This window comes from Onthophagus taurus, chromosome 3, assembly GCF_036711975.1.
Source record: "Onthophagus taurus isolate NC chromosome 3, IU_Otau_3.0, whole genome shotgun sequence".
Classification (NCBI taxonomy): domain Eukaryota; kingdom Metazoa; phylum Arthropoda; class Insecta; order Coleoptera; family Scarabaeidae; genus Onthophagus; species Onthophagus taurus.
Genome location: NC_091968.1, coordinates 25,899,254 through 25,914,881, shown reverse-complemented (window position 1 = coordinate 25,914,881; position 15,628 = coordinate 25,899,254). Strand labels below are relative to the sequence as shown.

At 29.2% G+C, this 15,628-nt stretch overlaps 3 protein-coding genes across 3 annotated transcripts; all 3 read right to left on the bottom strand.

The window, feature by feature from the left end:
- Nucleotides 1–530: 530 nt before the first annotated feature.
- On the bottom strand, nucleotides 531–2,288 carry LOC111416451 (RNA polymerase II-associated factor 1-like protein antimeros). Its single transcript, XM_023048473.2, has 2 exons — nucleotides 2,087–2,288; nucleotides 531–2,031 (listed from the first exon to the last, which is right to left on the bottom strand). The coding sequence occupies exons 1-2, from the start codon at nucleotides 2,161–2,163 to the stop codon at nucleotides 594–596; spliced, it is 1,515 nt and encodes a 504-aa protein (XP_022904241.1). The 5' UTR covers nucleotides 2,164–2,288; the 3' UTR covers nucleotides 531–593.
- Nucleotides 2,289–2,889: 601 nt separating this feature from the next.
- On the bottom strand, nucleotides 2,890–5,125 carry LOC111416452 (integrator complex subunit 10). The gene is made up of 4 exons (XM_023048474.2): nucleotides 4,894–5,125; nucleotides 4,778–4,845; nucleotides 4,481–4,730; nucleotides 2,890–4,431 (listed from the first exon to the last, which is right to left on the bottom strand). Exons 1-4 carry the CDS (start codon nucleotides 5,023–5,025, stop codon nucleotides 2,974–2,976), a joined length of 1,908 nt encoding a protein of 635 aa, XP_022904242.2. The 5' UTR covers nucleotides 5,026–5,125; the 3' UTR covers nucleotides 2,890–2,973.
- A 1,746-nt stretch (nucleotides 5,126–6,871) lies between these two features.
- Nucleotides 6,872–8,698, bottom strand: LOC111416469 (L-dopachrome tautomerase yellow). The gene is made up of 2 exons (XM_023048500.2): nucleotides 8,026–8,698; nucleotides 6,872–7,970 (listed from the first exon to the last, which is right to left on the bottom strand). The coding sequence occupies exons 1-2, from the start codon at nucleotides 8,246–8,248 to the stop codon at nucleotides 6,958–6,960; spliced, it is 1,236 nt and encodes a 411-aa protein (XP_022904268.1). The 5' UTR covers nucleotides 8,249–8,698; the 3' UTR covers nucleotides 6,872–6,957.
- Nucleotides 8,699–15,628: the final 6,930 nt, after the last annotated feature.

Below are 15,628 nucleotides of genomic sequence, written 5' to 3'. Positions count from 1 at the left end.
TAATTTGTTTAATTTACTTTTAAAAGTGCTCGATACATTGTTGCAATCGTTGCAATAAGTTTAATGGAATTTGATTAATAATTGATTTGTAATCAATTCGAATCTAAAAAAAAATTTTTTGAGGTTATAATTTCGTTTTAAATTGAACTACTTTTAGCGCTTTTAGCGTCGTTCTCCTTAACCGGGTTTAACGGGGCTCTTATCCGTTTGGAAGTTATTCCCGTTTTGGATAGTTGGAAGCATTTTTAATGATTAAATAAGTAAATTCAACACTTCAACACTTTTTATAGTTATCAATTTGACGTTTGACATTTGTTTGACACTTCATGCGTTTCGATTTATTAAACGTGATTAAACGATTTATTTCGTAAAAACGAATCAATTTAATTTTATTTTAGCTTAATTAATTTTATTGATTAATTTTTTAATAATTTAAATGCAATTTTCATAAATATTTAAATGAAATTTCATAAAAATTGAATAAATCGAACTAGAAAGCAACATAACCTCAAAGAAAAAAATTAAAATCATTTTGTATTTATCATTAATTTTTATTAATTAATTAATTGTTAGATAACATTTTAATGAATTATTTATTCACTGTCAGATTTATCCCCGGATTCCGACCCTGACCCAGATCTTGACTCAGATCCCGACCTAGACCTTGACGGTGATTTCGAAGCCGATTTTGATCTTGATCTAGACCTTGACGGCGATTTCGACGCCGATCTCGACCTAGATTTCGACCTCGAAGAAGATCTTGATCGAGATTTTGACCTAGAAGGTGATTTAGATCGCGACCTTGAACGGCTTTTCGATTTAGATTTTGCGGGAGAAACCGAACGCGATCTCGATTTAGATTTCGACCTTGATTTAGATCGTTCAGATGACGGAGACGATGCTCGGGATGCATCTGATTTTTCCGAATCGTCTTGATTTTGTGTATCTTCAACTTGGGGTTCCATTTCTGGTTCATCTTCTTCTTCGCCGGGCGGTTCAAGTTGTTTTTCGCGATAACGTTGCATTCGGAATTCTTGTTCGTCCATGGGGCGATGCTTAACGACCAAACGAGTGTTGCTGGGGGCTTGGCCTATTTTTTGACGGCGTTTACTTAAACGGACGCGAGTTTCGAGTTCGTTGTAATAAATCCCATCTTGTCTCATAACTAAGAAATAGTTTTCTTCGTAACCTTTACTTGCTTTACTTTTAACATTCCAATTGTATTCACGAGCCATTTTGTATTCGTATTCCTCGTCATCTTGGTATGGAATGAAATTAGCAAAATCTTCGCGACGTTTTTGTAAGGTTTCTTCAACTGGGAGAAAGTAGGCAACGAATTGCTCGCCACTTTCATCCATAACACCTCGAATCATCGCCTGAGACATTTCTTCTAATTGAGCGGGCATTTGTTTTCCAACCGGGGCTGGATCGCTATCAAAAATGACTTGAGCACAAGGATACTTCCACAATTTAAAATCTGGATAAACCGGAAGTGTTTCAACTGGAACAACATTCGGCTTACTATAATGCTTCTCTATAACCACCTTCGAATCTTCAAACGTCTTTTCAATCGCCTTAATTTGCGAATCACGATCCATATACAAAGTCTCATTCTTCAAATTCTTTTTAATGCTATAACCGACTTTTGCTTCAACTTTATCCATCGTTTGGGGTTGGAAACGAGTTTGTTCTGTGGAAATATATTCCGTTCGGCGTAACCATGACACAGAACGAGCATGATGGCGAGATCTTTTCGAATCTTGCGGTGTTAAAATGTCTTCTTCAAGCAGTTTTTCATCGGCGGGGTCGAGTAAAGAACCGGGCTCAACTGCGTAAACGTCTTTATTGATTAAATCGATCGCAACTCCTAAATCATGCTCTGTTAAAACTTCATAGCGATAATTTCGCTCTAACGATGTTGGGTTGTATTGAATAAACCTTGTTGATTCAAAAGGGTAAGCAATAAACTTTAAATCGAACGGAATGTCTGGGAGGGTGTTGCAATATTTAACTTTACAAATCAATTCGGATCTAAAAAATAAAAATTTTTAGGTTATAATTTCGTTTTAAATTGAATTACTTTTACCGTCGTTCTCCTTGGCCGGGTTTTACGGGGCGTTTATCCGTTTGGGGGTTATTCCCGTTTTGGATAGTTGGAGGCATTTTTAATGATTAAATAAATAAATGTAGCACTTTTTGTGGTTATCAATTTGACGTTTGACACTTCAACAAGCGTTGTTTCGATTTACTAAAAATTATTAAACGATTAATTTCGTAAAAACTAATTCATTTAATTTTATTTTCGCTTAATTATTTTTAATTCATTAATTTTTTATTAATTTAAATGCAATTTTCATAAATATTAGAATTAGTTTTTACGAAATTAATAGTTTAATAATTTTTAATAAATCGAAACAACGCATAAATTGGTAAACGTCAAATTGATAACCATGAAAAGTGGTAAATTTATTTATTTAATCATTAAAAATCCCTCCAACTATCCAAAACGGGATTGCAACAACGTATCGAGCACTTTTAAAAGTAAATTAAACAAATTAATAATAAAATGATTTTAATTTTTCTTTTGAGGTTATGTTGTTTTTTGGTTCGATTGAGTCCTCTTTATTTATCCAATTTTTATGAATTCTGATTTAACTATTATTGAAAATTGCATTTAAATTAATAAAAAATTAACCAATAAAATTAATTAAGCTAAAATTAAATTAATTCGTTCTTACGAAATAAATCGTTTAATAAATTTTAATAAATCGAAACGCATGAAGTGTCAAGTGTCAAATTATAAAACTTTTTTTTAGATTCAAATTGATTAAAATTGACTAAAGTTTATGTCTTAGAGTCGCAAATTATCTATAATAATAAACAAATAACTAATGAGTGCTTAGATTTTATTCGTCAAATTACTAAATTAATAATTTTGATGTTTAACTCAATAATTAAAACATTCCATTAAACTTATTGCAACGATTGCAACAAATGCTCTCTTTCATTACAAATAAAAGTACAAATTAATTGATCTAACGCTTCATTACATCGCCCAACTTGTCTTTTAATACTTTGTCTAACCTCTTCTTTAACACCTTTATCAGCGCCTCTAGTTCCAATGCGCCGTTGTTCCAAATGTGGCAAAATATGTAATGACACTTGTCGTGTAAATAAAAACGTTAATTCCTCCAAAAGATCAACGTTAATAATGTAAGTTTGAAATAAATAATAATGAAAAGATCCCCTTTGGCGGATTACATCCAATAAAGGTGGGATTCGATCCTCTTCATTTGGCCAATCTAATTGTGTTAGCACAAAAATGTTTCCGATTGATAAATCATTAAAGTTATTGTCGGATTTCTCTGAAATCGCGCGAATTAAAAGTTTTGCGCAATATTGAAGTACATTGAGGCGAGTTAACGGTAAAAAATGTAAATGTCTTGTTCCACCTTGCGTTAATTTCGAAGTTAAAGAACCTGCGTTTGTTGTTGTTGGTAATAATTCTAAAACTGTTAAAATATGATTATAACAAGCGAGATAATTCTTTTTTAAGTACATTATATTCGCCAGTCGTAAACTGTCGGTTAATTTTAAATTCAAATGTGATTCTTGTGGTGAAGATTGGATATAATTAAAAGCATCATCAATTTGTCCTTTATAAATATAGTAATCAATCATAAATTGATGTAAATAATTATTTAATTTTAAATGTGAATTTAATTTGTTATATTCTCTTTGTAACGAATCGGTTGAATTTAATAATTCCCAACATTTTTTTGTTAAAATAAAATTATTAACGATATTTTTATATTCGGATTTTTCGACGGAAAGATGAGGTTGAATCTCTGGATCACTACTTTTTCGCCTTTTTGCTTTTGGTTCTGACAATGCTATCATTGGATTCGGTAAATTTTTATCAACGAAGGCTTCAATTAATAAAAAACAAGGTTGCGTTTGTCCCGAATGAGCCAAACTCATTTTGTACTCATTCAAACAATTCAAAAAAAAAATTGTAACACAATAAAGTAATTGTTTCAACATATTTTGGTCGTCTAAATTTAAATTTTGCGATTGACAAAACGTTAAAAGCTTCTGCCAATAATGCTCTTTACTCCAATTTTCACCAAAACTCGCCAAGTATGGTTCCCAACACAACTTTTTACCGCTAAATTCTAACGTTATGCATAATTTATCCCACGCCTCATCTAAATTTTGGCATTTATTTGGCGTGTTTAAACAATATAAGTAATATTCGATCGCTTTATGAAGGAGTTTAAAAATTAATTTTTGTGAAATGTCAACAGAAACACTTTCGGTGTTTAATAAAGGAATTAAATCGTGGACTAACATTTTTCTAAATGGATTTATGGGTTGATTACTTGAGTGGCTATGTTTTTCGGCACTTAATAACGTTTCAATCAACCCCAACTAAAACAGAATTAATTAATATGATTTAAATTAAAACTAAACTTCTCACCCCATGTGTTGGAATTGCCATTGAAAACTTTTGCAACAACAACAAAAGTAATTTGCAATGTTCCATTGTATCCTCGCAATGTTCGGCTGTGATTAATAACAATTTATGTTGAACGTCCGGATGGATATGTTTAAACATATCGCAATAAAATTGTTTTTCATGATCAGTACCATCATTTTCACTCCTTAAAGAACTTGTTACTTTGTTGATTTCATTCCAAAATTCGGGTTGTTGGTGAAATTTCCCTATTCTAAAACCAACTGTATTAAAAATAAAAACTTGAAACCCATAACATACAAATCGCTGAAGTTTCTGGCAGCCTCTTTAACATTCCCACCCCCTTTTTCAATTTGGTAAGCTTCAAACTACAATAAATTAATTAGATAACTCCAAATCTATTAAAATTAACCCACCTGAACACCAAAATTATTAGGATACAATGTTTTCGCTGTAATCATCCATGCTTTCGCAGTAATCGGATCAGTTTTAAAAGCGGTTTTAGCTCTTTGAATCACGTATTCCTCGTCGGATAATGCATCGAGCATTTTTAAAAGGAAATTAAAGAAATTAATAATAAATACAAAATTATTTCATTTTTTTTTTGAGGTTATGTTGCTTTTTGGTTCGATTGAGCCTTCTTTATTTATCAAACTTTTATAAATTCTAATTTAAAGATATTTTAAAATTGCAATTAAATTAATAAAAAATTAATGAATTAAAAATAATTAAGCGAAAATAAAATTAAATTGATTAGTTTTTACGAAATTAATCGTTTAATAATTTTTAGTGAATCGAAACAACGCGTCGAAAACTGTCAAACATCAAATTGATAACCACAAAAAGTGCTAAATTTATTTATTTAATCATTAAAAATTATTGCATCGCCAATTAAAAGTGCAAATTATTTGATCTAGCGCTTCATTTCATTCTTTTAATACTTTGTCCAGTGTCTAGTTTCTTCTTTAACACTTTTCAATTTCATTTTCTTTTGATCCAATTGACAATAAAGGAGACAATAAAGGTGTTAAAGAAGAGCAAAGAAGAAGCTAGACAAAATACAGAGCATTTGTTGTAATAAGTTGAATGGAATGTTTTAATTATCCTTAAACATTAAAAATATTAATTTAGTGATTTGAGGAATAAAATCTAAGTACTCATTATTTATTTATTATTGTAGATAATTTACCACCCTAAGCAATAAACTTTAGATCAAACTGTTATATATCTGGGGAGTTTTTCATATTCGGGGTTGGTAATAGGAGGGAATATGTTTTTCGACAGTTAATAATTTGCAACTTTACATATACATTAAGTTAATTTATTAATATGATGTATTTAATGCGTTATAATTAAAGAAATTTACATATACAACACAAACGGAATGTCTGGAACGGTGTTGCAATATTTAACTTTAAAATCAATTGGGATCTAAAAAAAAAAAAAGTTTTGAGGTTATAATTTCGTTTTAAATAGAACTACTTTTACTATCGTTCTCCTTAGGCAGGTTTCACGGGAATTTTATCCGTTTGGGTGTTATTCCCCTTTTTTGGATAGTTGGAAGCACTTTAAATAAATAACTTCTACACTTTTTATGGTTATCAATTTGACGTTTGACACTTGTTTGACACTTCCGGCGTTGTTTCGATTTATTAAAATTTATTAAACGATTTATTTCGTAAAAACTAATTAATTTAATTTTAGCTTAATAAATTTTTTATTAATTTAAATGCAATTTTCATAAATATTTCAATTAGAATTCATAAAAATTGGATAAATAAAGAGGACTCAATAGAAACAAAAAGCAACATAACCTAAAAAAAAAATTAAAATCACTTCGTATTATTATTAATTTCTTTAATTTATTTTTAAAAGTGCTCCATACATTGTTGCAATCCCGTTTTGGATAGTTGGAGGCATTTTTAATGATTAAATAAATAAATTTACCACTTTTTATGGTTACCAATTTGAAGTTTGCCACTTGACGCGTTGTTTCGATTTATTAAACGATTTATTTCGTAAAAACTAATTAATTTAATAAATTAATTTTATTGATTAATTTTTTATTAATTTAAATGCAATTTTCGTAAATCTTTAAATTAGAATTCATAAACATTGGATAAATAAAGAGTACTCAATCGAACCAAAAAGCAACATAACCTAAAAAAAAATGGTTATCAATTTGACATTTGACACTTCAAGCGTTGTTTCGATTTTTGAAAATTTATTAAACGATTAATTTCATAAAAAATAATTAATGTAATTTTATTTTCGCTTAATTAGTTTTTATTGATTAATTTTTTATTAATTTAAATGCAATTTTCATAAATATTTAAATTAGAATTCATAAAAATTTTATAAATAAAGAGGACTCAATCGAACCAAAACGCAATATAACCTCAAAAAAAGTACTCATTATTTATTATTATAGATAATTTACGACCCTTTCCAAAAAGAAAAAAAACCACCTAATAATTTTATTATAAATAATAATAATTATGTTCGGCTACTTGTATTTCGCAAACGGTGTTTTGGATTAAAACCTGAATTGGGGCGAAATATATTCTAAAATTGATTTCACTATAATTTAAACTTGAAAGCAAAAAATTGGGCATCTTATCGGATATAACCCACAAATTTCTTTGGGCGTCGACTTTAACATCAGCGGGGAAGCTCAAACCTACGTCATCTTTATCGACAACTCCAAAATTTTCTGGTCTATAATCATATCGACCATTCCAGCAACCCACTGCGTTTCTATCGATTAAATTAAAAAATTGTATCCCATAATCATCCATAACCCTCGAAGTTGTGTGCGATAATGGGCCACGTTCGTTTAAAGAATAAAATTCTTTGTAGCTATCCCCAACTTTGGAACTATTTCTTAAAGTACCAGTTGATACAACAAATTCTCTTTCACTTGCTAAAGGAGAAAAGTGCATTAATCGATAACCGTCGGGTTGAAGCGGAGTTAAAGACATTCCGAAAATTCCTTCCGCGTCCCATTGGAATTCTAATCCTCCAATGTTGAATTCGCCTTTTAACGGATCAGGGCGGAAAAATCCGTGTTCAAAACGCCAAGATTCGTTTTGTTCCCAGGAATAAACAATTAATCCGTACCCTAATTCATCACTCATATAAGCAAAAACATCGTTACAATCTTTTCCAATATCAATCGCTATATTTGCTATAAAAGTATTCGCATTTATATCCTCCTTTCTTAACTCATAACGTCTTAAACGTTGATTTGTAAATAAATCAAACACGTTTATTGCGTAAGGACAAGGATTTGTTGTTGTATCGTCAATTCCAAAAGTTCCAGTGTCTAACACCCACAAACGGTGACATTCATCAGCTTTTATTCGGTAAACGGTTGTTAACCCAGATTCACAATTTCCAGCTTCGTTTGATTTCCAATTTGGGTAAGGTATTAATGCTGGTGATTTTCCTACGTTTTTTGATAAAGGGATGTAATTTAAAGTTGAAGGAATTCCTGGAAATAAATGCATTTGTAAATTTTATTTCATAATTATTAAGAGATGGCTTACCAACTCTCCATCTGGGCACAGAAACAAATAATTTATCGCCCCAAATTTCAATTCCAACGGGAAGATTATTTTCTGGAACGAATCGTCCCGTTCGTAAAGCTTCTTGTCGTTCATCGAATGAAGGATAAGCATAATCCAGTTGATTCCATGCGAATTGTTCTTTTAAAATTCGAGCTGAAAACACACTTTGAAGCGTTATTAATAAGATAATGTAATTTTTCATTATGTTTTTGTGCAATTCTTTTATAGGCTCTAACAAAAATCGAAATGAAAGTGAAAAGTGTTTGTTGTCCCGTTTTATATTAGCCCCCTGCCAAGGTGTTAAAGTCGGCGTGGGACCCTGAACGTGTTTATTACTCTGTATGTTGAGTAAAAGATAAGTGCACAACTTTTATTTGGTTTAATTAGATTGTTAATAATCCGCCGAGCTAGAAGTATGCATTTTTAATTTTTTCCGAAAAAATATTTATAACCTGTCTTGTTACTCCTACTTCTGTTGATTACGAAAAAGCAAAAGTGAATTAATAAATATGTTAAGATTACGATATGGGGAGTACTGTTATAGCTTTATTTATTTATAATTGTTTTGTTATTGAGCTGGAATTATCAAAGAATTTCTATGAGGCACATTTAAACAGTAATCAAGTTTTATCGGAATTTAAAAATTGTTGCAAGATTATTTTATTAACCCATCTTTATGTCAAAAATAGATAAAATTTCTTGCCTTTAATAATTCGATGGAAAGATAATGCCAATATTACTGTACTATCTAATTTTTCTTCTTTTTTACCACTTAGAACTGCCAGAAGTTATGATAGACGTGATGAAGACATGATCAAAGAGTATAACACGTATATGGGCGGTGTAGATCTTCATGACAACACATTGGGGAATTATCGGATTCGCATTCGTGGTAAGAAGTGGTGGTGGCCGCTTTTCACAAATACCTAGACTCTCAAATATGTTAGAAATTAACTACGAAAAGGCTCCAGTAATGGATCAGTTAACATTTAGAAGTGCTATTGCAATGAATGATTGTAAAATTCGAAAAAATTGTTGATAATTTCAAAAAATTATATCTCAAAAACTTAAAACGATTTTTCAAGACGGCTTTTTGCATTAAAAAGAGGATACTTTAATTAATAATTGGTGATATTTCCACAAGGATCCTTCAAGAAATTAATTTTACAGCGAATTTTGAAAGTTATCGATGAAAATTGCAACATCGAAAATTTTATCAAAACTTCAAATATTGTTTTCTCAAAAACTAAAAGTTATTTTTCAAAATGGGTTGGTTCATCGGAAAGAGGACACTTTTATTAACACTTTGGGAGATTTTCATACTCATATTCCAAGAACTGGATTTTATACGAATTTTTAAAACTTAATCGGCGAAAATTGCAAAATTCGAAAAAATTATCGATCATTTCAAAAATTTATTTCTCAAAAACTAAAAGCGATTTTTCAAGACGGCTTTTTACATTAAAAAGAGGATGCTTTAATTAATAATTGGTGATATTTCCACAAGGATCCTACAAGAAATTAATTTTATAGCGAATTTTGAAAGTTATCGGTGAAAATTGCAACATCGAAAATTTTATCAAAGCTTCAAATATTGTTTTATTTAAAACTAAAAGTTTTTTTTCAAAACGGGTTGGTTCATCGGAAAGAGGACACTTTTATTAACACTTTGGGAGATTTTCATACTCATATTCCAAGAACTGGATTTTATACGAATTTTTAAAACTTAATCGGCGAAAATTGCAAAATTCGAAAAAATTGTCGATAATTTCAAAAAATTACTTCTCAAAAACTAAAAGCGATCTTTCAAAACGGCTTTTTGCATTAAAGAGAGGATACTTTAATTAATAATTGGTGATATTTTCACAAGGATCCTTCAAGAAATGAATTTTATAGCGAATTTTGAAAGTTATCGATGAACATTTTATCAAAACTTCAAATATTGTTTTCTCAAAAACTAAAAGTTATTTTTCAAAACGGGTTGGTTCATTGGAAAGAGGACACTTTTATTAACACTTTGGGAAATTTTCATACTCATATTCCAAGAACTGGATTTTATACGAATTTTTAAAACTTAATCGGCGAAAATTGCAAAACTCGAAAAAAACTTCGATCATTTCAAAAATTTTTTTCTCAGAAACTAAAAGCGATTTTTCAAAACGGCTTGTTGCATTAAAAAGAGGATACTTTAATTAATAATTGGTGATATTTCCACAAGGATCCTTCAAGAAATTAATTTTATAGCGAATTTTGAAAGTTATCGATGAAAATTGCAACATCGAAAATTTTATCAAAACTTCAAATATTGTTTTCTCAAAAACTAAAAGTTATTTTTCAAAACGGGTTGGTTCATCGGAAAGAGGACACTTTTATTAACACTTTGGGAGATTTTCATACTCATATTCCAAGAACTGGATTTTATACGAATTTTTAAAACTTAATCGGCGAAAATTGCAAAATTCGAAAAAATTATCGATCATTTCAAAAATTTATTTCTCAAAAACTAAAAGCGATTTTTCAAAACGGCTTTTTGCATTAAAAAGGGGATGCTTTAATTAATAATTGGCGATATTTCCACAAGGATCCTTCAAAAAATGAATTTTATAGCGAATTTTGAAAGTTATCGATGAAAATTGGAACATCGAAAATTTTATCAAAACTTAAAATATTGTTTTCTCAAAAACTAAAAGTTATTTTTCAAAATGGGTTGGTTCATCGGAAAGAGGACACTTTTATTAACACTTTGGGAGATTTTCATACTCATATTCCAAGAACTGGATTTTATACGAATTTTTAAAACTTAATCGGCGAAAATTGCAAAATTCGAAAAAATTATCGATTATATCAAAAATTTATTTCTCAAAAACTAAAAGCGATTTTTCAAAACGGCTTATTGCATTAAAAAGGGGATGCTTTAATTAATAATTGGTGATATTTCCACAAGGATCTTTCAAGAAATTAATTTTACACCGAATTTTGAAAGTTATCGAGGAAAATGGCAACATCGAAAATTTTATCAAAGCTTCAAATATTGTTTTCTCAAAAACTACAAGTTATTTTTCAAAACGGGTTGGTTCATTGGAAAGAGGACACTTTTATTAACACTTTGCGAAATTTTCATACTCATATTCCAAGAACTAGATTTTATACGAATTTTTAAAACTTAATCCGCGAAAATTGCAACATTCGAAAAAATTATCGATCATTTCAAAAATGTATTTCTCAAAAACTAAAAGCGATTTTTCAAAACGGCTTTTTGCATTAAAAAGAGGATACTTTAATTAATAATTGGCGATATTTCCACAAGGATCCTTCAAGAAATGAATTTTATAGCGAATTTTGAAAGTTATCGATGAAAATTGGAACATCGAAAATTTTATCAAAACTTAAAATATTGTTTTCTCAAAAACTAAAAGTTATTTTTCAAAATGGGTTGGTTCATCGGAAAGAGGACACTTTTATTAACACTTTGGGAGATTTTCATACTCATATTCCAAGAACTCGATTTTATATGAATTTTTAAAACTTAATCGGCGAAAATTGCAAACTTCGAAAATATTTTCGATAATTTCAAAAAATTATTTCTCAAAAACTAAAAGCGATTTTTCAAAACGGATTTTTGCATTAAAAAAAAGAAAACTTTAATTAATAATTGGCGATATTTCCACAAGGATCCTTCAAGAAATGAATTTTATAGCGAATTTTGAAAGTTATCGATGAAAATTGGAACATCGAAAATTTTATCAAAACTTAAACTATTGTTTTCTCAAAAACTAAGTTATTTTTCAAAATGGGTTGGTTCATCGGAAAGAGGACACTTTTATTAACACTTTGGGAGATTTTCATACTCATATTCCAAGAACTGGATTTTATACGAATTTTTAAAACTTAATCGGTGAAAATTGCGAAATTTGAAAAAATTTTCGATAATTTCAAAAATTTATTTCTCAAGAACTGAAAGTGATTTTTCAAAACGGGTTTTTGCATTAAAAAGAGGATACTTTAATTAATAATTGGTGATATTTCCACAAGGATCCTTCAAGAAATTAATTTTACACCGAATTTTGAAAGTTATCGAGGAAAATTGCAACATCGAAAATTTTATCAAAACTTCAAATATTGTTTTCTCAAAAACTAAAAGTTATTTTTCAAAACGGGTTGGTTCATCGGAAAGAGGACACTTTTATTAACACTTTGGGAAATTTTCATACTCATATTCCAAGATCTGGATTTTATACGAATTTTTAAAACTTAATGGGCACCTAAACGAGATACTAATTCCTGTGAATGGTGGAGTACTAAGTACTAGGTTTTTAATATCCTACACCACTAATATTCAGCCAAATATCAAAACCAAACGTCGATACATTTTAGTCTTTAAATTAAGACATAAATCCTTTAGGAGTGTTATGAGCAACGATTTATGTCTCAATTTAAAGATAAAATTGTGTATTCTAGGATATAATAAATTATTCGATAAAAAAAGTATTGCGAGACTGTCAAAGTCTTAATTAAAATCCGTTTTTGATCAGTTCTTTGTTTGTAAATAAAACAACTTTTTGAAATAGTCTTCCGAACGTCTGTCACACTGTGTAAACGAACCGGAGGAGATCGAGAAATGTTTCAAAACCGCATTCCGTGCATCGACAACTTTTCCTCCGTTTTCCTAGTTTTTTATTTCATGTCAAACCACTTAACACACACGTTTCGATTCGTGCCAGGATGTACTTACAGAATATGTATCCTTATTAGACGTTTAAATCCGTGATATCTTTTTAACTTCTTCCTTATAACCTCTCGCTTTTCTAATCTAAAACATAATTATTTTTTGCACTTAAGTATAAAAAAAACCTCATTTAATAAGAAATCTTATTATTACTAATGTGGTGTATATAAATTATTTTAATATCAATGGCAATGAAACAACTCTATAACTAACGATTGCAAAATGAAATGTATGTATCTAATTGAATTAGGAATATTAATAAGTGAAACGATTAAATGTGTTTGATTATAATTAAAGGTAGTTATCGTAATATAAGATATTAATTGGGCCGCGTTATATATCACTTGACTATGCGACATTTTATCGTTTTTAGAGATTTTCATGCTGTCTTGTAGGTAAAGGTGTAACTTATCTTAGAAAAAATGCAGAATACCGAAAGAACTAAAATACTATTTGTTTTAAAGGATAAAGCTAAGCGCTAATCACGTTATACGATGATATATCATACGTCTAAGAACCGACTTAGATACGACACTTAGATACACCAAGAAATTCTACAATAGAAAAAATAGATGAACGTTAGTATAAAATTAAAAGTTTATGTTTTTTATTTGATATAGAATTTATATAAAGTTTAAATATATCGAATTAATGATAAATATTTGAAGTATAAAAGTAAAAATTAGAAGTTAAATCAAAAATAGAAATGTAGCCTTAGATTAAACATTTGTAATGAAATTATTTGAAATTAGAAGCAGGATACACACAATAATGGAGAACTATTTTATGTAAAAGAGAAGTAACCACGAGGAAAATAAGGAAAAATGAAAAATCAAAAAATATTTGAAAAATACTTACAGTCAATGAAGCTATAATAGGTGTAGACTGGAAATCAAGTAAAAGTAAAGCATTTTGCTATTTGATGGATAAACAAATTGAGGAAGAAAATTGAATTAAGAATGGCGTCGTTAAAAAGTGTGGAATCTGAAGATTAAATTTAAATTTTTGTTAGTTCTAGTTTTACTAAATTCTACCGGTTTCGGTTTATTTATTTACCATCTTCATGAATATAAGTCCGAATGTTTCTAGTTCTCGGTCTAGTGTTAGTTCTAGTGGTAGTAGTAGGTAGGGCTAGTTAGCATTAGATATTATTATGTTGTATATTTTTATATGACATATTTGTCAACTTCATAAAAAATCCTTTAAAATGAGTCCAAACTCGATACATTTAACTTTAATATTAATGGAAATACAATCACTTCCGGTTTGAAACGTCAACGTCAATTTTGACATATTTGTCATATTCATTAAAAAACCTTTAAAATGAGTCCAAAGATGACACACTTATCTCAAAAAATAAAAAAGTTAGAATAAAAAACATTAAATGATAAGTTGGCAACAATGAAGATAGGAATTTAATTTTTAAATATTAATACCAACCTTAATTTTTAATTTTTTTTATTATATTTTAGCTTTTGTGACAAATATTAAGACATTTTATAAAAATTAAGAATATGTCAAAATGACGTTGACATTTCAAACCGGAAGTTATTTATATTTCGAGTAATATTGGAATTAAATGTATCATGTTTGGACTCATTTTAAAGGATTTCTCCCAACGATTACAAATATGTCAAAATTGAGGTTGACATTTTAAACCTGAAGTTAGTTATCATATAATAGACAAATGGACAACTTCATGGTATTCTTTTATGATGTATTCTTTATTAAAAAAACCTTTACATTGAGTCCAAACAAGACACACTTATCTCAAAAAACAAAAAAGTTAGAATAAAAAATATTAAACCCGAAGTTAGCAACTTTTAGTTTTAAATATTAATACCAACGTTAATTTTTAATTTTTTTTTATTATATTTTTGTTTTTGTGACAAATATTAAGACATTTTATAAAAATTAAGAATATGTCAAAATGACATTGACATTTCAAACCGGAAGTTGTTTATATCTCGAGTAATATTGGAATTAAACGTATCATGTTTGGTCTCATTTTAAAGGATTTTTCACGACGATTACAAATATGTCAAAATTGACGTTGACATTCTTAACCGGAAGTTGACCATAACTTCATTAATATTGAAGATAAATATGTCGTGTTTGTACTCATTTTAAAGGATTTTTAATGAAGATTACAAATATGTCAAAATTGAGGTTGACATTTTAAATCTGAAGTTAGTTATCATATAGAAGTAATAGATAAATGGACAAATTCATGGTGTTCTTTCATTATGTATTCTTTATTAAAAAAACCTTTAAAATGACTCCAAACAAGACGCACTAATCTCAAAAAACAAAAAAGTTAGAATAAAAAACATTAAATCCTAAAGCGTAGTTTACACGAGCAAGTAAAACTATCGCAAACTTGTTTCTGATGATTCCAAAAAAAATTGTACGTGTAAACACTCTCTGAGAGTTCTCACTGAGCAAGTCGCTAAAGTGGCGGGAAGTAATCGCGACATAAATCGCTCGCGTGTGTAAACAAGTTGGGAGACTTGTCTAGGAAGTTAGAATTTATTTCCGTCTGATTAGAAGTTTTCGTGCAAGTGAGTAGGAGGTTTTTTAAATGGAGCGCCAAGGCGTATGGAAAAAAAACTTTAACTTTAATAGGTGTTTTTGAAGAGTTTCCCGAATTATGGCAAACAAAATCAAAAATATACAGGGATAGAGATAGGAAACAAAAGGCAATAAAATTTATAGCGGATAAATTTGATACAAGCGCGGCTGAAATTAAGCGAAAGCTGCATAATTTGCGTATTCAAATTAACCAGGAATGGAACAAAATTAAGAAAAGGAAAAGTGATCAAGAAACCGATGAAATTTACTCCATTTATGCTATGT